Below are 27,483 nucleotides of genomic sequence, written 5' to 3'. Positions count from 1 at the left end.
ACCTGCTCGATATTGTGATGTGTAACACAATAAACCTTTAAGCTATTTAAAATCAATAATTACAACAAAATATATATATATTATATAATACATTGCAAATCAAACATCAATTATATGAAAATATAATTAAACAGTAACAAATTATAACCAACATAAAATGTCACATTATTTCAAGAAATTACTCTCTCGGTCTTGCCAGTCTGTATTGGGTTTATTTAAATTAAAAAAAAATATTCATATAATTATAATATTCATTATAATTTAGCTGCGATGGGTTGGCACTCCATCCAGGGTGTATCCTGCTTGATGCCCGATGACTCCTGAGATAGGCGCAGGCTCCCCGTGACCCGAGGTAGTTCGGATAAGCGGTAGAAAATGGAATGGAATTATAATTTAGATATCGCAAACCATTGTGATGTGCATGTGCAGAATAAAAATTTGCGATATTTCAGTATATCTCGCAGCCCTACCCCCACACACAAATATGCACAAAAGCAAAATTCAGCATTTTTGCATTTTGAAGGTAACACGACTTTCTCATTATTATCCGTCAAAAATTTCAGCATGAATTCAACCTTCTTAAATGTAATCCAATTATTGTTTTCATGAATTTAAGCATGTCTTTGTCCATTTTCAATGTCATATACATGACCTTGCAAAAACTCTGATGACACGTTTTGTCTCTGCATGTTTACAAACATATTCTTCAATGGAAGGTTTAAATGCGCTTTTCTTCTTCGATTAGCATCAAATGTTTCTTATTTATTTAATACTTTTTCATTTAAAAAACTTCCTGAAACCGTATTTGTCAGCTTAAATCAGATTTTAAATTCCGAATCTGGTCTCAGACTGTAATACCTCCCTGTATACACCCTCAAGCACTTAGTTGATAAAAGCTCCCCGTATCGTTCACAGGCAGGTACGCTTTGAATGGTGCACGTTGGCATCGCCTGTTGGTTCAAAATGACAGGGCCGTATTTCTTGCGCTAATGAAGAGACTCGAGCTGCTAAAGGCGTGTGTGTGAGATGAAAGGGCAACGGTCCAGCCTCCGTCACACTGGCGTTACATCACTGTCAAAAAACAGCAACCTCCTAAAACAATGCATACACACACACATGCCTACACACACACATAAGGTCCATCTGCTGTTGAGCTAAACTGCTCCAACTCATGCCCAAACATGTGGACTCGAGCCTGGCAGACTGGCATAAGCTGTAGGGGAGAGACAGAGAGAGAATAAGAGACAGACAGTGAAAGAGAGAGAGTTTGTGGGGGTCTTCCAGGCAGCGGGCAGGGGCCACATCTCCAGGGCTCCAGCTGAGCTCCTATGGACAAGAACGTGGAGTGATGGAGGGGGAGGCGGGGTGTGTGTGTGACACTTTTGGGCTCCCTCGGGGTAATTGTGTTTTTGCTTGCCCACCCCCTTTCCCCAGCCTGTCTGTCAATATGCCACTGCCACAATAATGGGAACAGATGACACCTGAGGGGCCATTTACCTACAGCACATGGCCCTGCAGGAATGTGCTCTTTATAACAGACATGAAGAAGTTTGCCTGGAAGCCGATTTGGACGGGACTAGTTTTCCCCGAGGAGACTGGGTGGATTGGTGTGGTGCAGGATGGGGATTTTCATCCAACAAGTGCATTTTCTCACACAACCCCTGTAAAAAATAATCTCTCGTATTAAGCAAAGTACCCGAAGCACTGTGTCCTGGCTATATCGGGCTGTCTAATCTCATCTGGATAGGAAAGTCTGAGATTTATTTATTTTGATGAAAATGAAATTTCTTGTTGTTTCGGTACCTTCATTACCGATTTACAATTGCATCGCGTCTGATTTAATAAGAAAATGTAACAAAATGAATAAATGAATAAAGAGGAAAGCTTGATCACTGACAGTCCAGAACGGACACTATATTAAGGTAGCAGTGCCATGTATGATCCTAATCTTATTTATTTACAGTTATATGACTTTTTGAGATATGTTTCAGTGGTTTTGTGTCCATACAATGGAAGTCAATGGGGATCGATGTTGTTTGGTTACATTCTTTAAAGTATCTTTTGTGTTTTGCAGTAAAGTCATACACTTGAACTGAAGTCGACACTTAAGATTACATGTAATGCTAGGAGACATTGAAGAGATCTCGGTCTCTGAGACGGGAGGGTGAGATGGTTTAATCAACTCTGTGGTGTGTTTGTGTTCAGTCTCAGTATGTCAAATCCCTCCCCCTTTGTATCACCAGGTCATTTGCTTTTTTCCCAATACATTTTCGATATGAATGTTCTCAGCTTGTCTCTAACATGACGGCCTGTCAATCAGCTGTTGGTGGCACGGCAACAGATCTCCCAATGGGAAGGGGAATTAAACCTAATTGCGCTTGATTGGCTCCTGCCGACTCCTGATTAAACAGCAACTTCCCTATTAGCATAGTCACGGGGGACTGGAGCTTCTTTAATGACCTGTAAACATCAGACCTTGAAAAGCTAAACATCCTTCAGTGACCTACTCTCTTTGTGTGCCTGAACCGCTACGCCACAGTTCTGACAAGCTTTAGAATACAATATGTACAGGTGATTGTGTGTTTCTCACCTGGCTTTCCGGTGACCAGGATGTTTTTGGGCACTCTAACTTTGTCCTCTGAGTTGCGAGCCCAGTCCACCATACCCCTCCATCCTTTCATGGGGAAAGTGATATCCGCATTTCCTAGGACAGGCCGCTTGTGAATACTCAGCACTGGAGGGAAAACCCAGAAAGAACGGTGAGAACCATGGCAACACCAATATCCTGACTCACATCTCACAAAGAGAATATGTCACGGTGCCAGAAGATACTGCGACACGAAGCCTCCAGTTAAAATGCTTTCGTTATTTTGTATTCTGTCTTTTGTTGCTTACCATGGACTCATGAACATCACTTTCATCTGATTAACTTGTAAGGCCGTTTCACATTTCGCGTCTTTTCCGCGCGCATATTCGTTATTTTAAATGTAGAGGCGCGAGTGGCGAGTGCATTCATTTTCCGCATACATTTATCTAGACGTGTCGACACCACATCGAGATGGAAATAGTTTACCTATTTGGGGTATACACCGCGGGTCACTTGAATAGAGAAAGAAGCGCAACTCGCGTTTTCTGCTTGGTTTTAGACGCGAAATGTGAATCGGGCCTAAGATGTTAACTGCAGTTCTTTCGTTAACTAAACCATGCATATTTAAGGTAGCCCTACTGTGTTCAGATTTGCATACTTTGTCGTTGTTTGGACAATTAATATTTAGTTATTTTACCCCTTCAAATTGTCTTTAAATTGATAATCAATTGATTTTTCTGTTTATATCTAACAATGCAATGTTTTGTTGCTTTCTTGGAAAGTCATATTGTTAATCACCCAAAAGATCAAAAAGTGCAGCCATCAACTTACCTAACCAGCTAACTAACTGACTGACTAATGACTAACTGACTAAATAAGTAAATCAACTACTTAACTGTCTAACTTACACCAAGACCCAAGTTCTCGAAAACAAAATATGCAACTAGCTAACTAATCAGCCGACTGACAACAAACTAACTGACCAACAAGCCAATCAACTGACTAACCGGATGACTAAACAACCGACGGAAGGTTTCCAAAATAAAATTTGAATCTCTAACTGCAGCGAAATAACCAAGAAACTAAAGAAACAAATAAAATAATAAGCTACCGAAACTAACCAAGTAACAGATCAACTAGACATCAATGCTGTTCAACGATTAATCCCATCTAGAATAAAGTTTTTTTGCATATTTATTTTGTATTTATTAACACATACACATAAATGTATATATTAAGGAAATATCGGCATGTATATACAGTATTTATATTTTTATATACTTTAAATTGATAATCAAAGCTATTCATTTTTATGTTCTATATTCTTTCTTAAAAAAAATATTTTAAAATACAAAATGAATATTCACAGTGCACAGACGTATACTATTATAAAACAAACTTTTATTCTGTAGGCAATTTATTGCGATTAATCGGTGAACAGCCCTACTAGTCATCTAACTAACCGAGCAACAAACAAAGAGTTTTACGATGCGTTCTGTCTGTTGTTCCGTTTGTTTGTGTGTCCTATGCAGGTCTTTTGCTGTGAAACAGATGTTGGCGCTATGGGAAAATGGAAGCTCATGAACAGCTAGGTGATTCCCAGGTAAACAGAACCTGCTGTTGCCCCCACACCCTCTATTTAAACTCTGCCAGCTGCGGCCCACAGCGTACGTCCATAACATCTCATCTTCCCGCTGTTTCTACAAACCTGTGTGCTGAGTCAAACACAGCTTTCATTGTGCTAGTTGTGGGCGGTTCAGAACGGGATTCCAAAGCTTTCGGAATGCTCGGAGCAACACACATTCGGAAGCTTGTGTGAACAGCATTCTCATTCACATCTCAGGGCTTTCAATGGCATATTGTGTATTAACACCTTCTAGCCCCGTGTGAAAGTGGGAGTCAGTAATAGCGTATGGAGGGATTTAACTCTAGCATTATTAAATGCCTTTACCAATTGTTGTTAATTACCGTTCACTGTAAATTGCTTTTTGTGCATCTCTAGTCCCCTAAAGTTGTAATGCCTTTTTAATTGTATTGCACTTTTCACAGAGTGCAATGTTACAAATCTTCACTGACCTAAATTGTCCGTGACCTCATAGGTATCCTGGAAGTCCTTCATGCGGAGACTGATGACCTCCACAAAGTCCTCCACCAGACGAAACAGCTCCTTCACATTAGGGCCCAGCTGCTCAAAAAAACACAACACACATTTACAATGTCAATCTGTGAATATGTTTTTACTCAATTTAGTAAGTAAATAACATTCGTCTAAAAATGCGATGCTCTTGTGGTTCTGCCAAAGCTTAATGACATCTTTCTTTTAGAAGGCAAACTGAAGCTTACATTAAGGCATAAATTCGAAGCTAACTAATGATCGAACTAAACAGCAGGAGACACAGAGCTGAAAGAAAGATGTGCAGCGATGAGAAGAGAATTAGCCAATTAATCACCTTAAAAACCAGCTGAAACGAGCATAATTACTAAGTGAAAGAGAGAGAGAGGGAGACGTTGTGAATATTACAAAGACAAAGAATAAGTGAGTGTGTGAGTACATGAATGATGGAGTGAAGGAATAAATGAGTCAACAAATGGGGAGAGAGAACAAACGAGTGAGAAAGTGAATAAAGAAATGTATAAATAAAGAAATGCTGGAGTAAATAAATAAAAAAATCCCTGCGTAAGTGAATAAATGAATGAGCTCACCAGCTGAGCCTCTTCCCATCTGTCCCTGTTCTCCTCCATCAATAGGTTGCTTACTGATTGCACAAAATTCTGTAACGCAGAAGCACATGAATGAGACAATGCACTTTGACTTTTATCAAACCAAGCAAACGATTCTTCACTGACCCTCATATCTGCATTGCTGGGGCTGTAGTGAGACTTCCTAAATATTTCTGTCATGTTCTTTAGTACATCTATGATAGCCAGAAGATCTCCGCTGTAGCTTGTTCCGTCACTGGATGTCACCTTCAGCTTGGTCATCACTTCAGAGACCCCGTCACCCACAAGCCCCCTCTGAGCCTTTGACAGGTGTTCTCGTGTCTGGAATAGAGAGAGACCACCCTTGGGCATCCTGGGTTTGGCCTGCGGATACTTTTCTCTAGGGATTCAGTGTGAAGATCTGTTTGTGCTTACCAGTGTTTGGATGCTGCGGTAATCATTGGATACACACTTCATGTAAGTTGGGTTTTCCCAGAATGCAATGCCCTCAACGTCCAAAGAACATCGCCGGAGAATTAATCCTGCAACATAGATGTGAGTCATCATGACTATATCTTTAACATTAACTGTAATGTTTGTTTTTGAAGGTTGTGCTTGTGTCCTTTAAACCATGCGTTTGTAGCTTTGAGGGCTGCTTTTTGTCTTTCTAAAGTTATTCCGGCGTGTGTGCGCTTGCATGAGTCATGTCTTACCCACAGCATTGGGTGGGCAGCGGACGGCCGCCGTGTCCCCTGCAGGAGTTCTCTTCCAGACTACGTTGGAGAAATTCTCCTCGTCACAGATTTCATGCGGCTCTGCCGAAACCACAGATATCAGAGAGAGGCATGGCAGTACATACCCTCAGAATCAAATGTACACATACAAGATGCAACAACACAACATTTAACATCACACTAATACAAAATAAAGCCTCAATACTTAAACGTCTGTAGAGTAAAGAAACTGTTCTTAATGATGATAATATGAATTTAAAGGCAGGGTGGGTGATCCAGTCCAGAATTATTTGTCATGTTGGTTGGAAATCTCTTTACATCCTGATAGCAATCAAGAAGTACAGTGGTCAAATAATACTTTTATAATTATATATCGTCTTTGAAAGGCGAAGGATGAAAAAACGTTCGCTCCAATCAAAACGTTCTGGCCGAACGCTGTGACTGGTCAAGTGTATATTATCAGCAAACGTATTTTGCATGCCACTGCGCACTCTGTTCACGCAGACATCATACATCATCAGCTCCCCGGCACGCTTACGTCCGCTGTGTCAATGTTGGGAGAATGGTGGACAATCAGCAACAATCAAACTTTCCTGCGGAACCGACAACAAGTAAATCTACAAAACGAGAGTCTGTTTTAAAAAAGGGAGTGACGATTTTACGTCTGGATCACGAAAGAGAAAAACACGAGGTAACAATCGGTTTTTATTTTACAAGATGGAGACAGCTCCGGCAGGCAAAGGGTCTGAGAGACGACACCATGGTTGCTCTCTGTCTTTTGGACTGGTATGTACATGCTTCAAGAATAATTTACTGGATTTAGTTTGTAATACGTCAAATGGATTTACGAAATGCATTCATTTGTTTGGAAGAGGCGTGGTTTTGGACCACGAATCGCATAGAGGGTGGGATTATAATTTCAGTGCTAGCAGGCTAATGTTAGCGCCTTTCCAAATCACCCATCCCACCTTTAATAGGAACTTTAATAAGCTTTGTCTAAGGAGCATTGATGATCTCACCTGGACACTTCTTCTCATTGCAACGTCTAAATTCCTCTCTTTCCCCTGGGCATGACTCTCCATCATAGTAGGGCCCATGGCAAACCCTTTCTCTCTGTTGGCTTCCTCCGCCACATGTTTTGCTACAACCAGCCCAGGTGCTCCAGGGCTGCCATTGGCCATCCACAGGACACAGTTTTGGGAAGCAATCCCTCTGTTGCTTCCACTCGCCCTGACACTCCATGCCCCCGTACGAAGGCCCGTTACATTCTCGTGTTCGCTGCATTGTACCGTTAGAACAGGTCGAGGAACATGAACTCCAGTTGGACCATTCGTTCCACTCACCGTCCACTAGGAAAGAAAAGATGGACTTTTAAAAAGTGAAACGAATACTTTTGAAACAGCTCTCCTCCAAAATTAAGAACAATAGATCTGCCTACTGTCACTGCATGACCACATCTATATTTAATAATTTAAGTAATCAATTGTCAAGAGAACATTTCTTCAATTTTTTGTTAACATTTGAATCGTTGAATCATATTAAAAAAGTGTTTTTGTTTTTTCCATTTCTTAGAAAAAGAACGTTTTGGAAAAGCATAGTTTCCCAACAGCATCAATATTTTGGAATAGTTTACACGGGCCAAAAAACATTCATATATAAAGTCGCCATGTGGCTGCATAAACCACCAGTCACAAGTGTTAGAAAGACAGACAATGAGCAAAAGAGACAGAATTTAAAGAAGCCATTGTTGAAAGATACATTGTATAAGTGAGAATAAAAAGAGAGAGAGGCAGAGATGGGAGAGGGGAGCTTTGGGTTGCCAAACTGTGGTCCAATCTGCAGTGATTTAAAGCCGGACTTAATCACCATCCTTCACCGTGAACCTCACAATGGCTCCTTTCAATCTCGGTCCCCCACGCTGCCTCACGTTAGCCTTTAATTCTGTCGCTAGATGGAATTCATTAAATCCATATGAGAGAGTCGGTATTTAAAAGACCCAACAATCACCTGGGCATACTGCAATGTTGCAGAACTTCGTCTGTTTTTCCGGACCATCGCAAGGCTTTCCTCCGAACTGGGGGGGCTTGCAAGAGCGCGTGCGGTCCCTGTATCCGCGGCCGCATGTCGAGGAACACAAGCTCCATGGAGTCCAGTCGTCCCACGTCCCGTGCACTGCAATCAGAGCGGCTAGGGTATGATTTATAGAGAGAAAGAAACGTTTCTACAAACACACTTGTATATACGGTAAATATTATTCAATCTAAATTTTACACTGCAAAAAAATGACTTTCTTGCTTAGTATTTTTTTCTTGTTTTCCAGTAATAATTTCTACAAATTCTTGAATCAAGAAGCATTTTCTTGGTAAGCAAAATGACCTTACAAAATAAGTCTTGTTTTTAGTAAAGAAATATGAAATTTAACTGAATTGTGCTTAAAACAATCAAAAAATCTGACAGTGGTGTAAGAAAAATAATCTTGATCGAGTGACTAAGGAAAAGGTAAACCTTAATTCAAGATTATTTTTCTTACCCCATTTGCAGATTTTTTGGATGGTTTTAAGCAAGTTCCATATTTTTTTACTAAGAAACAAGACTTATATTCTTCAAGAATTTGTGGACATTTTTACTGGAAAACAAGAAGTAAGAAAGTATTTTTTTGCAGTGTACTCTAAATCTTCTGCATGGATAACAAGACTCTTGCATCCTACTAGCAAATATTTTTTTGCCTGCATAAAATAATTAGCATTTAATACAACATTGTGCTTTGACGGACACGAGTTTTTTATCTAAAAGAGATGTTCATCGTTCCCCCTGAGATGCTGAAAAAAAGAATAAAAAAGCCACCAGCTACATGCAAAAAGAATTACAGGGACATCCAACAGCGTTGTGCTTAAAATCCACTCAGATCTTACCACGGCTCTCCATCATCCTCACGTCATGAATCCCTGTAAAAGTGAACATCGGCAAGTGGGCAAAGCTAGTGGAGGTAGGACGGGAGGTGGATAAGGAAGCTGTTGGGGGTGAGGAGAGGCCTGAAGTGGGCTGTGCTTACCTGTACACACGGCAGTGTTATTGCAGGGTCTCTGTTCGCGCAGCGGGCCGCTGCACTGCGTGCTGTACGACACGGAGACGCAGAAGCGTGTTCTGCTCTGCCAGCCCTCGCCACACGTGGCCGAACACACGCTCCACGCAGACCACTCCTCACCCGACGGAGGATCCACTGAGGGGGAGGAGTGAAGGATAGGGGTGGGGTCAGGGAAGGGGTAGGGTAGGGTAGGGTGTGGAGGAAAGGGTAGGAAATAGGGCCAAAACGAATTAGCATGCAGGATTAGCCATCTCGTCTGCTGGGAGTTTTACAAATGTGGCTGATTCCATATCCAGAGTATTTATGAAGTTTACAGCTTTAGTTTGGGATATGTAAATCAGTCATATATTTGAGGATTTTACTTCATCACTTAGATCTGTCGGCCAGGTTTATGGAGACGTTAAACTGGAGGAGGCAGGGAATCATGAAATAATCCCTCAGGAATGGGAAAGTTTTAAATATCCAATAGGGAGAATTTGGCTTTCATGACAGTCCAATAAATTAACATTTTTATTCAGATTAGGTAAAAAGAATGGTTCAAGTCATTTTATAAGATAGGAAACAATAACGAAACATTTGAATTTGTTAACAGTTGTAAATGCATAAACTAACATCAATTTGCAATGAGCAATATCGTTTGTCAGGATTTATTCATCTTTTATTTTAATTATTCATTATGTTAATGTTTCTAAATGCATTAACTTATGTTAACAAATACAACCTTTTTGAAAACTCAGTTTTCAACAACTGAGTTTTAAAGAGAAAGTCCAATTCAATTTTTTTTCTAAATTCAATAAAAATCTTGAGAAATAAGGTGCTTTATGCATCAAATGATGCAAGATGTGCATACTACAGTATAGGCATCACATTTACTGTACATTATTTTCTGCACTCGTTTCCCTTTTTAAACAATAATCAAAACTACTTTGTTTATCTTTGGAAATTTTCTTTTAATCATTTCTGATGAATTAAGAGAGAACCAAATTCCTGCACGCGTACAACTTACTTATAAAAAGACAATTCTTTTAATATTTCGATATTCAATACAACATTGCGATTATATAAACAGCTACTTTTCAAGAAACAGACTCACCTGGGTCATATCAGAAAACATAAAGAGAGATTCATGCAGCACTCACAAAATACAGATAAAATATTAACAACATACTAGAAGTCCAAAGCACCTAGTTAAATCATGCAAACCCAAACATGATCACCCCCAAGCAAGGCGTGTCTTGTTTTTGTTTGTTTACAGTACAACTAAAGGGTCAAGAGCCTTCTAAAACTCTTTTAGCTTCAGATTAAGCAATGTCGTCCATGATTCATCGACATCCCCATGTAGCGCCATGAACCATGCCGTAACATACAACACACACAAAACATAAATCACACTGACAAACACAAGGCCATAGCCACATACTGTACGCATCCAGTCCCCTCTATGTGAAATCGTGGGTGAAATGGTGAAGTGTAAGTGTGTGTTTGTTTTTGTGTGTGACCCCAAGCAGCAAAGGAGGCTGATGTCATCTTACCTGCCTCGGAAGACTGCTGTCCGCCGCGGGTCTTATCAGAGTCCTCTCTTTTACGGCTGTCCACCGAGCGCAGCGATTGGCTGCGAGTGCCTATTCGGCCTTTGCCTGCAGGATGGGGTGGGGTTAGCAACTACAGTCGACTTCTGATTGGTGCTGTGTGACCTGTACAACTAAACCACCATCAGCCATGCTTGGGATTTTTGTGTAAAGTTTAACTAAAATGTGGGCAGAGTGTGCATCTTCGATAGTGTGTGCGATCTCCAACCATGTGCTGTGAAAACCGATGAACGACTGTGTGCGGGAAGTGAGTAAGATGGAGCAAGCAGTGGATGGCGGATGAGATATAAGCAGATCATGCGGAATGGACGCACAGACAATCAAGGTGAAGGTGATGACCTCGACCATGGACCGAGTTATTGACTCATGGCCTGCGTACAGACTAAAGTGGAGATCTACTCACTACAGTCACGTTCGCTCTGTCAGTGGTACTCTTACCAAGCATGGCCTCCTGTACTCCATTGTATTTCACTGGATTTAAACCCTTGCCCTTAGACGAATACTGCCTGTATCCTAAAGGTCCAATGAAAAGCACACAGAAAGGGCTTATTCTATCATCAGTCTATTATTCTATGATCATATTATGATATCGGTCTGTCATTCCGTCACACAACACATCGTGTTTACCAGTGAAATGCTAATGATGTCTCAATGCATGAGATGTCACCCGAGGGGAATACTCTTTATCTTTATTTTGCTCTTTCAAAGGTCAAGAGATCTCATGTTTGTACTTGGGTACATTTACGCTTTTCATAAAATTGTGAGATTATCGTCGACATACAGTAAACAGAGAGCTACTGTATAACAAAGAATCTGGCAAGCACATAATTTGGTTTTATAAAATGTCTTCTGAAACTCATATGTGAGTGAAATGACTGTTTAAGAAGCCAACTTCCGGTAGTCTTGTTCGAAGTGAGAAAAAGCAGTGTCAATAAAAACATGAATTTAAGTGCCAAACCTTTATGTAAGTGTTTAGATGAAATGATCATTTTTCACCCAATAAAAATACTTCTTTCAAATAATATGAAAGTTTCTTTTGCATTTATTTGCAGAAAATGAAAACCTGCGAAACAGGTCAAAATAACAAAAAAGAAACAGATACTGTGTATTTTTTCAGACCTCAAATACTGCAAAGAAAACAAGTTCATATTCAAAGCCTCCATTTAAGCCCTAAATAATGTAATTACTACGAAAAACAATTAAGACGATAAAGAAATCTTACATTTTTCCTATGGCACAAAGTGAGTATAAAGAGAGAAAGCAAGAAAGATGTCTGTGGTTGTGAACAGATGAACAGTCACATGCATACATGCACAGAACACAACTTACCAATGCAGGACTGTGCGTTACAGGGACGCCCTTCCTCCAGAATGCCCTCGCAGAGATATGCCTCCTCGGGAGGTGATTGACAGGTGCGTGAACGCGTCTGGACCCCGCCCCCACATTCGCTGCTGCACTCCGCCCAGTTGCCCCACCCACTCCAGCCACCTGTATTGAATCCACATACTCAACATTAAAACATAAAATGTGAACTCATCTCCAAACCATAAACCATTTATTGATCCATATTCAAGATGCAAATTAAATTTCCATCCCTGCAAAGCAATTATGTTCGGGTTTCATAATCCATTACGATGGTACTAAGATGTAAGATTGGACCCATAAATACCAGTAGGATATGAGTCCCAGCCTTCTGTACGCTCATGAATGTTTAATATCAGACATCGCTGCCTGTCTGATCCTAGAGGCTCTGACAAATATGTATTAATCTGCATGAATAGAACATGAAGCTGGACCATGTCCAGTTACAGACACTTTTAATTACTCACAAATCAATTGTACGAGGGAGAGTCTGTAATCCTACACTCAGTGCTGCATGGATTTTATGGCTTCTACATACATTTCCACAATATGTAAGTGGATCTTTAGTCTTTAGATCTTAAATTAAACATTTAGAAGCTCAAGAAGAAACAAAAATTCTTGTTTAAAATTACAGTTAAAAACTGTAAAATTACAGTTATAAACGGTAAATTTTGTGTAAAATTACAGTTATAAACAGTAAAATCTTTTGTAAAATTACAGTTAAAAATATTTCAATCTTTTTGTATATTCCAGTTAAAAACGGTAAAATCTTGTGTAAAATTACAATTAAAAACTGTAAAATCTTGTGTAAAATTACAGTTAAAAACAGTAAAATATTGTGTAAAATTACAGTTAAAACAGGTAAAATCTTTTGTAAAATTGTAGTTAAAAACTTTTTCATAAATATGGAAAAAATATGATATTTTTTGTAACAGATATTTTCTGTTGATTTTACGTGGTTTTCCGGTGCCCCAGCTGCCAATAACATTATATTTTTTAAGTTTTTTTACAATAGAAAAAAAATAAGAATAAAGAGCTGTAAGGAGAAATGGAATCGTCTAAAGTCCTCCTTTGCAATATTTACAAGAAGATTGTAGCATTACATGCAGAGGGGTCAATATTGACCAGGTGGAGGCGTAGAGCTCAGTTAACTGTGTATTGATTAACTAACCAGATTGACCTGGTAGATCAGTAGGTGTTAATTATAAACACATCAGATCAGAAGAATAGGAGAAATCCTAAAAGAATGAATGCAAATATGTTTCATAAATGTTGTATTAGGTTTTCAAACACTGAAAAATGTTAAATAAATTAAACGTTGATGAAATTGTATGACTAGTTATGACAAATGATTTAACAGGTGTAACAATATATCTTGGCACAATATATTACAACACATTGTATTGTACATCTTTGCCGCAGGATTTTCACAATATTTCACAAAAACATCCTTTTAACCCTATTGGTTGTCAGCAAATGCATACTTCAACATATTTGTAACATTTTTTAAATGTCCCTTTTCTGCTTTAAAGCTTTTTCTGAAAGGTTAGCATTCTAAAAGGGATGGTTCACCGCTTTTCATTTCAAACCTGTATGGCTTTCTTTCTTCCACAGAACACAAAAGAAAATACTTAAAAAGTGTTGTTAACCGCACCCATTCAACCGCATTGAATATGTGTCCTAACAATAGAAGTGAATGCGCTTTCTTCAAAATATCTTCTTTTATATTCTGTGGAAAATGAAAGTCATACAGGTTTGAAATGATTTGTGGAATATTTAATGATTACAGAATTTTCATTTTGGGGTGAAACACAATCTTTTATTTTTATTTTTATTTTTAAATAAATAAATAAATGAATTCATTTGACTTGAATTCAATTTAAGTACTATTTTTAGTGACAAACCTAATAAATTATAATCCTATAGGTAATCTACTATTGTGCATTGTATTAAATCATAACATCCTTACTTTCCATTGATCTATTTGGGTGTAGACAAGTAAACTTAACTAAACCTTTCATTTTAATAAGAACGTCCTGACCTTTCCTCAAAGTCATGAGGGTCTTTAGGAGTTCTATGTATCTGTAAAATACTTATAGTTTAATAAACATAGTCAAAGAGGTGTTTTAGCATTTCAATGTATTTATAAATCATTTAAAAGATTCCCACTATACAAAGAGTGACCCCAACATTAACTGAACCCCTTCTAGACTGAACAGTAACCTGCATGCAAAGCTCGAGTTAATATATTATGCCACATAAAGGCAAGAAAAAAACAACTGATGTCTTTTGTCGCAGTGCTGGTGCAGATCTGTTGGCAAGCGTGCGCTGAAAGGCTGAATCAATATCTATTTGTTTGAGCAGCGTGAGCGATTAATGGCAAATTGTTTATCCGGAGGGCTGAGATTGGCTTTGCCGCATGTTGCGAGAGACACATTCACCTGATCAAAACATAACAGATTTTAATCTTGTACGTCTAAGCCATGAATACACGATCAAATGTCCTCCATGCACAGCAAGTGACAACCTCATGCAAAATGAACCGGGCAGCTCTCAGCACGCAGCTCTGATTAATCCCATCCACCAATCACGCGCCAAGTCACACGGCTTCATCAACCAATCGCACGTGGCGTAAACAGCATGTTTAGCCAATCCCTGCTCCACAGGGGGACACATAAGTAGTCCAAATCTGACTCCAATAACCTTCTCGACTTCTGTGCTGAATGGCGTTAAACTTATTTAAAACAAATGAAACTCTGAACGTTGAAAATGGGTACAGAGAAGGTGAAGACTTTTCGTAGGGCAAACAATCTTGAGAAACGAGAATAAAATTTCGATAGGAAGAATAATACTCAATTTGGAGATAAGATTCTCTCTCGAAGAAAAACGATTTGGGATAGTACCACCCTTTTTGGGCACAGTAATCACAGGCTGAAGGAGAAAGGGGTGCAGAATAATGTAGTGTTTCTTCTGTCTCCCCAAGGACATTTTATTATGCTTTCCATAATTTAGTGGGCTTTTCTTCAGCGGGAGCTGCTGGCGCATTCAGAACCTCTACATCATCTTTAAATCCTCATGTTTGTCCTCTGCTTGCCTGTTGCTCTCAGTTCTATTATTCTGTCAGTTCCCGCATTTTCTGCATCGCAGCGTTCACCAGTTTTTTTTACTGTATGTGCCTTTGGAAATATGGAAATTTTGGAGTATACTGTATCTTTTTGCCCATTAACAAATATCATGCAAATAAAACTGTTATAGGAAAACTTCCTTGATTCTTACACCGAAATGGGAGTATAGTTCTTAATCATATCGGGGTAGAAAATCATAACCTTTCATTTTCCGCCTGTTTTAGCACTCGATTTAGGTACAGAAGAGTCAAGTTTTAAATAGGATAGATATCCAAACTCTTTGGTCATTTTTGAACGCGATGCAAATGGTTTATGATCTATGCTAAACTATGCTAAAAGTTCAATGGCCAGACCCGGAGATTGGCTGAATAGATTCCAAAACGGGAAATCTCAACTTATCAACTCCGGGGGAGCCGGAGAAGGAGACTATTTCTAAAAAAAGTGAAGTGTTCCTTCAAGTAAGCCTTTGCTTCTTCTCAGAAGACCGAGGAACATCGCATGCGGAAACTGTAGAGATGGATACTTAGTTGATGAAGGAAACTCAATGAATAATGAAATTAAATGTAATGGAACTCAACTTCTCCTAAAAATCGTGAAAAATGTCAAATAGATTAAATGAGAACATGATTATCGTAAATAAAGACTACAGAACAATCATATTAATGATGATAGCACATAACGCTTCTTTCGTCTGCAAAATGGAGCATCTTGGCAAATCTGAGCGCAGTTTAAGAAATCGATGATATCTATTGTGAAACAGTCCAGTTATCAAGGTCTGATCCTCAGGAGGAAACCTGAAAAGCAGGTTTAGATCCTCAAGGAAATCTTTTTTTTCTCACCACTGAATCTTATTGCTGTCTCAGGAGGAACAGTTGAGATGTCACAAGAACCACCTGGCATTTTATCCTCTTTAATCTCTTTCACTATATTTCATTATACTTAAAGATTTGGCAGTACATCTAATTATTTGAAACAATTGACTCATTTCTCATTGCTTTTTTGTTTTGAATCAGTTGTGTGCATAAAGACACAATGTGGGTCAGTAATGGAAAGCTAAAGATGGTAAGTGCTGACACCCAGAGGACACTGCCAGTCATTGACGGTTGGCAAACAAGCTTGAGAGAATATGTGGATGGATTTGATTTCACCCAAAAAGTGAAGAAAATGAACATGTAAAAAAAATATTTAAAACGTAAAGAAAATCTGCCTTTAAGATATCTAAAAATCTTTCCTTATTGATGTTAAAATAAAACAGATAAAATGGCGTCGGGAAGTATTTGAGCAAAAGGAAATGAGTCATTCATCATCTCATACTTTTTTCTTTCTCCCCATTTCTCTCTGTCCATCTCTATCAGTGCGTCTGATGGCTGAAGTCTAACCAGTGTTCAGTGCGTGTGTGCATTTCTGAAGCATCCTGCTTGGAATAAATATTTGAACAGCTGTGCTTACACATCTCATTGATTAACCTCTCTCCAGGGAAGGAAACACAACTCGGGTCTTCTCCCCCTACCACCTCATCTAATCTTTCCCTCATGTGCCACCAACTCTAAAACAATAAACACATTAACCGTAACCGTAACTAACAATGATGCTGTTTCGGAGGGACCGTTTTCCCTCTGGAATACATGCAGGTGTCAAAGTTAGGCCCGTATTTCATCATCATTTATAATATTTCCAATTAAGAGATTTGTTAGTTTTAGATTGCGAAATATGGTTCCCGGGTGTATTGACAAGTATGTCTTAAATGTCATGGGCAAAAGCTAGAACAAGAACAAAAAAAAAAATTTGCTTGAATAAAAGCAACATATTTGGAAAACTTGAAAATACAAGACATGTCTATGAGATCAAATTTTAAATAAAAACAAGACCCCAAAACAGTTTTCAAAGCTTAACAAAAATACTGCAAAACTACAATAGCTCTGACTAGTTACAGCATAACTAGTCGATTTTGTTGACATTATAGACATCTGAGAGTATGATGACTGACAGCTGAAATACCCAGAATACAACTTTTAGACAGCAAATAAGAGTACGTTTAAACATTATGTGGTCCAAACTGAACTTACGGTAGACCTCCGTAACTGTTAAGTAGTTTTAATTTAATACAATACATTCGGTATGCACTAAAATATTAATATAAACATAAATTAAATGTAAAATAAATTGTTACATTACAAGCAAACACAGACCGGAAGTTAACTTCAGGACAGGCGCGTGCGTCGATACTATCTATACCTCCCAAAACCAATAGTCTAACAATGGCCAAATATCTGCCAATAAAACAGACAGGATTTCACATTCAATTATTGTCGTTTTCACATTTTCTGTGAGTTTGCTTTAAATACACACAAGGACTTGTGATAAATAATGCACTACAATGTATTCTACAAAAGAAACACAGAAACTCTTCTGAAAAAACCCGCCACTGTTATTTACTATATTTATGTACGTTCAGTAAAGCATCGTTTTGAAAAATAAGCCATTCATTCTGCCGTTACTTTTCACGAGACAAGTGATCAATCATTCACTTTCATTGGCTCAATAATAAGCAATTAATTAAACGAAGCGTACAATTCTGTTTCGGATCACTTAGGCTCGAACAACAGGAACTTAGTTACTGCGGCACCAGATCTGTGAGGATCCTGAACAAACCACTTCATTTCACTGCATTTCAATCATCACGCAAGCACGAAAGCAGCGAGCGCTTGCTGGCAGAACACGACCCGTATTAGGTGAGGAGCTCAGAGTCCAGACATTTCACTGATGAGCATGAAGATAAACAGATCAGAAGTACGACAGGGATATGAATAGGGGTTTGCTTGAACGTTCTTTGGTTGCAGGTGCGGGTCAGGCGAGTCGACGTTTCAATTCCGAAGATGGATGCCTCTCCTCAACAGGAACAAAAGGGGGGAAAAAAATAGAGCGTGAATCAAAACACCTTCGCTAAAAGGATCAGATGGGCCTCACACTTTTCACGGTCCTACAGATGAATGGAAAAATAAGCTTTTCTTATTTTCCCCTTTGCACATCAATCTTGGGCAGAGAAACATCTGCTCATACGAGCGAGAGGACGTGGGCGTACAAGTGGACACAGAAAGGCACACACAAATATACATATGAACACACTCTCGCCTTCACTGCATGGGTCGAATATTGACAACTTATGGGTCATCACACTGCGGCTAAACTTTCCAGAACAGCATGTGACTATTCGATCATCACATGCCATTAGCGGGGAAATAACCTTAAAATGTACAAAACAATCCCACCATAAATGTTAAGGCGTCCCACTATAAATTGGCCCACCCGATTTTAAGATTGACCCACCAAACATGGCAAATGCAAAACAGACACTTAAGTAACCCAAATATCAGTATTGCTTTTCAAATAAACAAACATGTCTCATCAATTATTTCTTGTTTTAAGCATTAAACCCACATTAAACCTACTCATACATTCACCCAAAAAAGAAAACTTACCTTCATGACATTATAAACCTCTATGACTTTTTTCTTCTGTAGAACACAATAGAAGATATTTTGACGAAAGTTTGGTTATATAAGTAAAATGCATCATAAAAGTATTTTTAAAGCATTGTGATGCACCTTTTAATGTGTTTTAATGTCTTATAAATAATTGTTATTACAATTAATACATTATAACACTCAGCCATTTAATGTAACACACATTTTAAATTGGTTATATTACTTTACAGCTACATATAACTCATTAAAAAACACATTATGAAGAAGTATAATGCATCTTACCCTTTAATAACTCTTTATAATGCATTTTACATACATGCTTCAAGGAAAGTGTTACCAAAGATTGTAATTAGACAACACTGTCCCCCATTGACTTCTATTTGTCTGAACACAAACCATTGTGTTCCACAGAAGAAAGAATCATATACAGTTTTAAAGACATGAGGGTGAATACAAATAAAGACCAAGGGTCTCCATACCATTATGAAACATTATCTTTTTCCATTAAAACCATTAAGAAATTCCTTTTTGTGGTGTGTTTTGGGCATTCTTTCTATAGGAATAATCTACAGATAACATACCAGTAGACACCATTACAGTTTCCATTAAAACCAGTACAATTCCTATTTTAACCATTAAATCCATTACATTTTCTATTGTGTTTTGAGCAGGGTTCGATTCCCTGCTGAATAAAAAACTAAAGAAAACATTAAATATGTTATAATGGTTTTGAAGGGATTTGTACTGGCTTTGATGGAAACTGTTATGGTTCTACTGGTATGTTATGGATTTTATTGATGGGATGTTATATCCTACTGAAATAATGCCCAAACACTCTACAAAAAATGATTTTGTAATGGTTCTAATGGAAAAGCTAATGGTTGCTAATAGTATTTTTATGGAAACCAATAGAAATTCTGTAATGGTTTCTATTTTTTTTATCTGAAGAATATTTGGGGGAAAAAATGTAAAATTTATGACTGACTTTGAAAGTGTCAACACTTGTGTGTGAATACTGGAAAAGTTGATGAAGGGCGGCTGTAGCCTGTTAACTCCAGCAATGGCTAAACTAATAAGTCAGATAGGTGGAAACAAACGAGAGAGAGAGTATTTCCATTAGCCCCCATATGGTAGTAAACTTGATTAAAACAGCTTGTAGATTGGGGACTTGACAGTGTTCACTCTGAGATAACGTTCCTATGGAAACCACTAGTATGCGACACGTATGTTCCGAAGCTTGGATGCATTAGACATTCCTGCATGCTCCTCTCAAGGGTCTGGGGCTTTATCAGACAAATAACCCCTAATCTAATTCATCTCACACTCTCAATTCTCTCTCCCTCACTTTCACTGGGTCACTTTGAAGAGATTTTATGTTTCATAGACAAGACTGTGGGTTAGATGTGACTGGGGGTGGGGGAGGTCCTCAAAACACTGATGTCCTGCTGCTTTTATCATAGTCACACAAACACACACATACAGCATGCCCACGCACAAACACAACAGGTCTAACACCAGGAGCATGTGTTTGCTAATAAGAAGCTCTCTAGGGATTTATAAAACTCAGCCGGGACCAAACACCACTTCATGCTTGTGTGTGTGTGTGTGTGTGTGTGCGTTAATGAGTAAACACACTTCTGTGGGTGAACCTGACATTCAAAACATGCCCACACTGTAAAACTTTGCTGTAGTTTTGCAGCAGGTTTGCCAGTAACTTACTGTAGGTTTAATTTACAATTTAGTTTTAAAAATAAACTTACCTAGTTATTATATATTTTCATTAAACAAGACTAAATATCTTTGGTTACTTGTTATGTAAATGTATCATCATTTATTCTATTTTTAGTAGTTTTAAATACTTTTACTAAAAAAAGTTTTGCACTCTATTGCCAGTAATGAGACCAGTCTCTTCTTGCTCATTTTGAATATCAAAAGTCAGATGTTTTTAAATCTGATTAAAGTAAAGTTTATTCAAATTGAAAACATTACTAATAGAAAAATATAAGGAGTAATCAAATCTACAGTAAGTTACTGGCAAAACTGCCTCAAAATTACAGCAAAGTTTTACAGGTCGTTTAAAAATGATTTTACATTGTTATTTTTTTCCCATAGTAATTTCATAGTCCCATTTCCTAAATTTTCATTCCCAGATCAGTGTTGTGTGTGAATAGTTACTAAGCAATCAGTTATTGTAATTTAATTACATTCCCTTTGAAAAAAGTAAAGTAAGGGATTACTCTTATTTTCATGGGAATTTCGCTGGAATTTAACAACATTGAAAAAAAACGGACAGATCACGTATTCAAGTACTTATCCTAGCATCTTCGCTACTTAAAAAGAAAACAAAACATTTACCATCATAATCAAACAAGTACTGTTAAACAAAGTATTTGTATCCTTTATCTAGCTTTCATCTTGTCGTAATCGAGAATTTGTCTGCAAGATGTTGTACATCATCTAGCCGTATTTGTGGCAGCTGTCAAGGGACTTGGTAAAGTCCATTCTGAGGCGCTAAAGGGAAGTAATGCTACACTGCTTCCTGTCAGAATGGAAGATGCGTCGTCATGTGAAAAGGGCCTATAGTGGAATTGACATCATAATTCAAAGTCTAACCTAAAATATGCAAATTCTCACATTTGTTATACTTTGGTCAGTCAATAATATGACTGCATGTAGTTTAATATTAATTATTTGAATGAATTAAAAGAGCCATTTCATGTCTGACGTTGAATCACTGAACGAGTCAAGGTTGATATATGATATAGAAACTTAAGTGATCAGAAATAAGTAATGAAATAATTTTTGGAGAGAGTAATTTGTAATATGTTTCACTATTGAATATGTAACTTGCCCAACACTGGTCCTGATATTGTTTGTTTGAGTTTCTTTGTAATTGCCATTACTCTAAATGGTGATTCAGATACTCATTACAGTTATTTTTCGTCAAGGTGTTTTTTCTGCAGGTCTAGACCAATAAAACAAAATTACAACTTTGACAAAAACAAGGCAGTGTTACAGATATTAATGAGAGTCTGAGATGAGTTGAGACGTCTTCAGTCAGAAACGTAACAATAAAAATCTGAAATTTTACCAAACAACAAATGCAACATCCTCCTGAACAAATCCTTTTGAAAATCCCCCGATGAAAGTGTGCATAAAATAACGCTAAACCCCTTCAGCAAAACAGATGTCTGACACATTTCTTTGTTCCTCTCCCCTACGTGCGTTTACAAAATACTAGTCCTAGTCTTCCGGCTAAAATACATACTTACAACACACGTACACACCCAAACACCCACCTGACCTGAGGCATATTTTATCATCGCGCAAAGAGACAGTAAAACTGCTTAATTAAAACATGAATATTTCATGAGCACCAGAGTGCTGTGGAGGAGCACTGGCAACATTTGGAGACAGAGCGAGCAAGACAGAATATAACAGAGAGAGCGACTGAGAGAGAAAGAGAGAGACCATCCGCCCAACAGAGATAAGGACTGTGCTTATCCTTCTCCGAGCAGTGGGAGCAGTTTTCTAAGCCGAATGCAAAATAAAAGTACGCCCCTAGTGGCCAAACATGCACATAATGCACACCCCCACATGCAAGGACTGATTAGGCTAATGCCCGCACAACCTCTTTCAGCCGTCTAGATTGAAACTGCTTCGCATGAAAATGATCACTGGCCGCATGTGCACAAAAGAGAGATATGAAAATAAACTTAATTTTCTTAAACCTTGTTCTTTTGTCTGAAGACGAAAGGGGGGCGGTCTGTGGGGGACGTCAATCTAAATTCCTTGATAGCGGTGTTTTGTTCTCATAATCTGAGACAATGAGCATAAAAGTTCGATTTCAACTACTAATTTCAATCTTTGACATGCCATCTCAGTCAATATTAAAGATGTGAAGGTTACATTTTCACACAATTTTGGATGATTTTCAATTATGCAGAAAACAGTAAAGCACAAATAGCCAATGGCTGTGTTTTCACAGGGAGGTTCACAAATTTGACTAAATATTTATTGAAAGTATATTAAATTATTAAATAATGCAGTCATATGTGTTAAAATATATTGAGAAAACATAAGAAATTGCCGCTTTTCGTATATTGAAAAGTGTAAGCACATATTTTTAATTTATGGAAATTATATTTACATAATAAAATACAAACATATTTTTATATAAATACAGTTTATTAGAAAATATTTCAATATTTGAGTTTAATATTTATGTATGACAATATATGTAATTTTTACTCCAATATTAATACAATATTAATACGGGGGCTATTAAGTGATGCTAGCTAGATCATCCTAGAACATCTAAAAACTCGCTAAAATCTTTCAAAACAAAGCTACAACCTGAATTTTCTTTCTAACAGAAATATTTTTGCTTTCTCATGTCACACTTTCATTCCCACTTTCTCTTTTCTGTCTTCTTCCACTCCGTCTCTCAAATCCAGTCTGTAATCTGTCACTGCTCTGAGCTGCGAGTGATGAATCCGCTCATCTCCCATGATGCCTTGCCTCTGAGCAATGGGTCACGCTGGCACAATAGACGCGCCTTTAGCTTTTAAGATGGAACACACACTCATCTTTTCAAGCGTTTTTACCCTCCCTAGTATTTTCCTCCTGGGCTTTTGAGAGAGGCACACAAATCAGGCCGCACGAACTGTACAGTGGTAAGTCTGCCATTAATACTGTCCACAGACTGATAGGTCCCAGAGAGCGACAATGTAATGATGCACAGCCCGTCTTTCAAAAGTCATCTTTTATTTGCCATCTGACCCTAGCCACTAATACATCTGATAGCTCAGCTGGACCTGCCAGGCTCGCCTCCCAAGCTCACCATCAATTTATAAAGCGTCCAGGCCTTATCCCACCCTCCATCCATCTATTTATGTGACCTGCTTTTCTCACTTTTTATCACAAGCTTCTACTTCATAACAATCACAATCCTGCACTTTTTTCTTTAGAGCGTATCGGATACTGTGGAGATTCCACAGGCAATAAAAAGAAAGAGCAGAAGATCTACTGAAAGGTCACGCGGCGCGATTGGTTGACTGATCTTCCAATCCCATGGCTGCACCCTCTTCTAGAGGTTCGAGTTTCTGTGCTACATTCAATCTTTGACATAACATCACATCATAGCTCTGAACTCAGTAACCGGCCCCATTCCCGTTCTAATAATCGATTCCCAAGGCCAGCGCGGAGCTATCCTGTGTCCCTCTCAGAGCATGTCCGCTGCATCAAGTCTCCCACGGGCCGATCCGATATCCCCATCTGAACCCTCGCAGGAACACACACGGCGCCAACAAACCAAGGTCACCCAGCTAGGACACATCAGCTGAAACCTAAAACCTGTCTCTTTTCCCTCTTTTCTGTTTTAACCTCAGCCTGATCTATGTGAACTCCTCAGCTTTGACAGGAGTTTATAGCTTTGCTGCTAAATTGGACGAGTAGAGGTAAACCAATTTGATATTTATGCCGCGTAATCAACATTAATAGCGGATCTTGTGACTGTCTGAAATTGTTCAAAAATGCACAATGATATTTACTTGATTTGGTTGGAACCTGTGCATGCCAAGGAAAGTGTATTGAGATGCGTCTTGTCAGCACATACACTGAATCAACAAATTCATTTGGAAATTTATGAAAAAAAGTTCTGAATTTAAAAACACATATGGTGTGGTTCTAGCATTATTGATAATATATATATTTAATATATTTATTTTAAAGCAGCAGTTCACCCAAAAAGGAAAATTCTCTCGTCATATACTCACCCTCAAGTTCCTCCAGATCTGTATTAATTTCTGTGTTCTGATGAACACAGAGATATATTTTTGGAAATAGTAAATGGCGGCCAAGAACTGTTTGGTTACAAGCATTTTTTCAAATATTTTTCACTGTGTTCATAATAACAAAGAAAGTCATACAGGTTCGAAATGACAAGAGCTTAAGTAAATGTTGTCAGAATATACATTTTTGGGCAAACTTTCTCTTTAAATGTATGTTTATGACTTATATAGTACAACATTTAAGGGATACCATATACTCACCCTTATGTCATTTCAAACCTGTATGACTTTCTTTTTTCCGCAGAACACAAAAGAAGATATTTTGAAGAATGTTAATAACTGAACAGCAGTGGCATCCATTGACTTCTATTGTATGGACACAAAACCAATGCAAGTAAATGGCTGCCATCGCTGTTCGGTCAGCAACATTTTTAAAATATCTTCTTTTGTAGAAGAAAGAAATTCATTCAGGTTCGAAATGACATGATGGTGAGTAAATGATGACTGAATTTGAACGCTTTCCCTACCAGTATGTTTTTATAAAGTTGCCAGCCGGCGCAAGCATTTTTGATCAATTTCACAAAACTTAAACGGTTCCCAAAATATTTTCTTCTATGAATATGTGAAAACGAAAAATATTTCAAATCAGATATTAAAATCAGACAAACCCCCATATTATTCAATCTTGATAAGTGTCTTCTTATCTCTTCCAAAACAAGATGCATAACAGCATCACCTACTGCGTAACAGTGAAAACATGAAAAGTAAAAATCATTACTAGGGAAAGAGTTAATCACATTGCATAATTAAACTGGACATACTTGGATTTTGTGTACAAAAACTAACAAAATATAAAAAATGTATCGGCCGGTAAAACTGAAACTGAAATTTCTCTGCTTTTACCACCAATGAAATACCAATAAAATCCAACAACAATCAACTTCTAGAGAAAAGATAAAAACACATCGACACAACAACATTAACCATTGAACCATACTGATTTCAACTAAACATAAAATGTCAGCTTACCACTTGAGTCTCCATGAGTAGTTCCCTCTTTCACAACAGGGCTGCAGTTCTCCATATAGATTCCATCTCGATAGCATCCAATGGTTTCTTTGTCAGGAGGGGGCTGGTCCCAGCACTGGCATGGCGTCTGCATGATACCACATGGCCGGTTGGAGGTACTGTAAGTGAGGCAATCCTCCAGCCACTGGCACAGCATTTGACAGGCAGCCATGCTGGGGTTCCGCTTCCCAACCACAAGATACTCCACCTTAAATTCCCCGTCCCCGTTCCTAGACCCAGCGCCCGCTCTGGGCAGCCCTTTCCGGATCTGCAGGAACTGTTTCCCTGCCTCCAAGAAGGCAACATGGGTGGAGGCATCACACAGCTTTACCACCTCGTCGAAGCTCTCCATCCCAAGGAAGGTTCGTGTCGTCTCCAAGAAGGAGTCGAACTGAAAGGTCCGATGCTGCCGGGGAACGCAGTCTCTGGTAGGCTTTGAGATCTTGATGAAGATCGTGTAGCGCCGTGGGTCGGGGTTCTGCAGGGTCCAGGAGCAAGGTGTGCTGGAAAATACAGTAGACGAGAGAAAAAAGCCAAAGAAACGGCTCTTGACTAGGGTGGAGCATATGTCAGACTCCGGGCCGGAGGGGGCAGCGTTGAGCACATCCAGCCGTAGAAGTTGGAGAAGAGGCAACAGCAGGACCAACGACGGACAATTCCGTAAGAATTTTGATATCATGGCTGAATACGACATAAATGGTGTTCAAAAAAAAAGAGGCTGAAGATATCAAACTTTTGACCAGTTATCTTGTGAATCTCTGGTTGACAGGGTGATGTTCTCGGATGTTTGCAGAACCATCTGGGCCGAGAAGGAACTTTGGCTCATTGATCCGTTTTGCTGCCCGTGACGTCATACAGCCACAGAGAGATCTGCAGGAATAAAAGACGGAAAAAATAGCATTAGCCAGCTGGAAATAATATACTTCTGGAGAGTATAGATGGCAAGATGACTGACTTTGGCATGCAGAAATTACATTGCTGGATCACATTGACTGAAAAGTGCCGCACCTGTGCCTCACACCGAGAAACAACTCCCTGTAACGCAGTCACATTCTACAAAACGTCACCCTCAATCTTGCATTTCATCAGCGAGCTCAATAATTTGTCCAATTATGGGCCAATCAATTACAAAAATATGAACACCTGCTGTCATTCATTATTTCCAGTGCATTTGCTTCACGCCAAAATGATCAATAGCCCTTTCCTCGACGAATCATTAGGCTAAAAGCGGCTCTCGAACGGGCCTGAGCGTCATTCTCTTCGTTGACAATTCAAAGTCTCGTGTAGTTTTTCAGCACTTAACGACAAGAAATATGTGAGGTCACATGAGCGGGCTGCAGACAGACATCTCGGAGACTATTCTGATGTAATCGCAATGGTTCCATGTGCTATTAGTCACTCTACAAAGTACGCACCCTGGCAGCGGGATCACCCAAAGAGCCAGATACTATACGGGAAGATACTACGCAGATTCTATTCTAGGTTAATCATCCTTAACTAATGCCGATAGCTTTTTTACTTGCATTCAGTACGCAAAAAATAAGAACAACCAAGACCAAAAAGCTGTTTATTAATAGACACGAATACCAGAGGATTCTGGGAATAAATGAGGGAAGCTTTACATAAAGTGATATTTATAAGTTATTTACTTTTTGAAACCTAGGTGTGAGTAGTTGAGAGCAGCGGGGTTTGTTGCTGAGTTGATTTTAACAAAATAACAATTCAATTCTGTCACTTTTTTACACAATACAGGTCAATTGCCAAAACAGCTTTACAGTATTATTATTAAAACGGCCTTTAAGGGATTATACTGTAGCTTTGGTTTGTTTTGTAGTATAAATAAAATTATACAAATGTTGGACACTTGCCACATTCAATGGCCAACACTTTTTGAAAGACAAAAGCCATCAATGTCTTTATTTTTTATTGTATTTGACACTTATCTACAATATATAT

At 38.5% G+C, this 27,483-nt stretch overlaps 1 protein-coding gene across 4 annotated transcripts in view; it reads right to left on the bottom strand.

Moving 5' to 3' along the window:
* The window catches only part of adgrb1a (adhesion G protein-coupled receptor B1a), a 75,578-nt gene that overhangs the window by 28,846 nt on the left and 19,249 nt on the right, over positions 1-27,483 (bottom strand). For 2 of the 4 annotated variants that reach the window (XM_056762372.1, XM_056762374.1), the window contains exons 1-12: positions 12,025-12,081; positions 11,134-11,208; positions 10,639-10,743; positions 9,074-9,241; positions 8,029-8,208; positions 7,041-7,370; positions 6,001-6,102; positions 5,723-5,829; positions 5,435-5,629; positions 5,291-5,359; positions 4,664-4,772; positions 2,591-2,734 (exon numbers count right to left, since the gene is read on the bottom strand). In XM_056762372.1, coding sequence (XP_056618350.1) covers positions 2,591-2,734; positions 4,664-4,772; positions 5,291-5,359; positions 5,435-5,629; positions 5,723-5,829; positions 6,001-6,102; positions 7,041-7,370; positions 8,029-8,208; positions 9,074-9,241; positions 10,639-10,743; positions 11,134-11,140 — 1,516 coding nt within the window. In that variant the 5' untranslated portion in view covers positions 11,141-11,208; positions 12,025-12,081. Of the gene's footprint in view, positions 1-2,590; positions 2,735-4,663; positions 4,773-5,290; positions 5,360-5,434; positions 5,630-5,722; positions 5,830-6,000; positions 6,103-7,040; positions 7,371-8,028; positions 8,209-9,073; positions 9,242-10,638; positions 10,744-11,133; positions 11,209-12,024; positions 12,184-25,488; positions 26,398-27,483 lie in introns of those variants that run through there. The other 2 variants (XM_056762376.1, XM_056762375.1) reach the window with 2 other exon arrangements.

This window comes from Triplophysa dalaica, chromosome 12 (assembly GCF_015846415.1).
Source record: "Triplophysa dalaica isolate WHDGS20190420 chromosome 12, ASM1584641v1, whole genome shotgun sequence".
Taxonomy (NCBI): Eukaryota; Metazoa; Chordata; class Actinopteri; order Cypriniformes; family Nemacheilidae; genus Triplophysa; species Triplophysa dalaica.
This window is presented reverse-complemented; position numbering and strand designations above follow the sequence as displayed.